Source organism: Antrostomus carolinensis, unplaced genomic scaffold, assembly GCF_000700745.2.
Source record: "Antrostomus carolinensis isolate BGI_N321 unplaced genomic scaffold, ASM70074v2 scaffold44689, whole genome shotgun sequence".
Taxonomy (NCBI): domain Eukaryota; kingdom Metazoa; phylum Chordata; class Aves; order Caprimulgiformes; family Caprimulgidae; genus Antrostomus; species Antrostomus carolinensis.
This window is the reverse complement of record NW_010338731.1, coordinates 2,840-3,839: the sequence shown is the minus strand read 5'-3', so window position 1 is coordinate 3,839 and position 1,000 is coordinate 2,840. Positions and strand designations below refer to the sequence as shown.

At 57.5% G+C, this 1,000-nt stretch overlaps 1 protein-coding gene across 1 annotated transcript in view; it reads left to right on the top strand.

Annotated features, from left to right (window-relative positions):
- Window positions 1-8: 8 nt before the first annotated feature.
- Window positions 9-1,000, top strand: part of KIFC3 (kinesin family member C3) — a gene marked incomplete at both ends in the record, with an annotated part of 3,789 nt that continues 2,797 nt past the window's right edge. The window contains 2 exons of the mRNA XM_029086902.1: window positions 9-203; window positions 946-995. Of these exons, the coding sequence (XP_028942735.1) occupies window positions 9-203; window positions 946-995 (245 nt within the window). The remainder of the gene's footprint in view (window positions 204-945; window positions 996-1,000) is intronic.

Genomic DNA, 1,000 nt, shown 5'->3' with positions numbered 1-1,000 from the left:
AGCGGGAGGCAGAGGAGACACGGGCCAAGCTGGCAGAGCTGGAGCTGGAGGTGCAGCAGAAGACGAACCGCTTGGCTGAGGTGGAGCTGAGGCTCAAGGACTCCCTGGCTGAGAGAGCTGAGGAGGAGGAGCGGCTCAGCCGGCGGCTACGGGACAGCCAGGAGACCATCGCCAGCCTCAAGTCCCAGCCCCAGCAGATAAAGGTGAGTACCACAGGGCTCTCCATCTCTCCTGGCTGGGGAAGGTGAGCTGGGCCAGGTGTCCAGACCTGTTAGAACAAGTCTTGGACCTGTTAGAATGAGTCCTGGACCTTTAGAATGAGTCCAGAGGAGGCCACGAGGATGAGCCAAGGGCTGGAGCCTTTGGGCTGGGCTGGGCTGAGAGAGTTGGGGCTGTTCAGCCTGGAGAAGAGAAGGCTCCGGGGAGACCTTCTAGCAGCCTTCCAGTACCCGAAGGGGCCTATAGGAAGGCTGGGGAGGGACTTTTTACAAGTACAGGTAGTGATAGAACAAGGGGTATTAGACGGAAAGAGGGGAGGTTTAGATTAGATATTAGGAAGAAGTTCTTCACTGTGAGGATGGTCAGACACTGGAACAGGTTGCCTAAGGAAGTTGTGAATGCCCCCTCCCTGGAAGTGTTCAAGGTCAGGCTGGATGAGGCTTTGAGCAACCTGATCTAGTGGAGGATGTCCCTGCTGCTGGCAGGGGGGTTGGGACTGGATGAGCTTTAAGGTCCCTTCCAACCCAAACCAGTCTGGGATTCTAGAGGTGCCCGATGGGTGCTTTTCAAGTGCCACCCATCCCTCTGCCCTGAGTGCATCAGCACAGCACCATGATTTTGTAAATTAGCCCCCTGGGCCACCACCAGCTCTATCCCAGGCCCTTCGGATGCTGCTTCCCCAGTACACCCCAGTACACCCCCATCTCTGGGTGCTTTTCCCCCCAGTACATCATCAAGACGGTGGAGGTGGAGTCAGCCAAGGCGACGCAAGCCCTGTGCG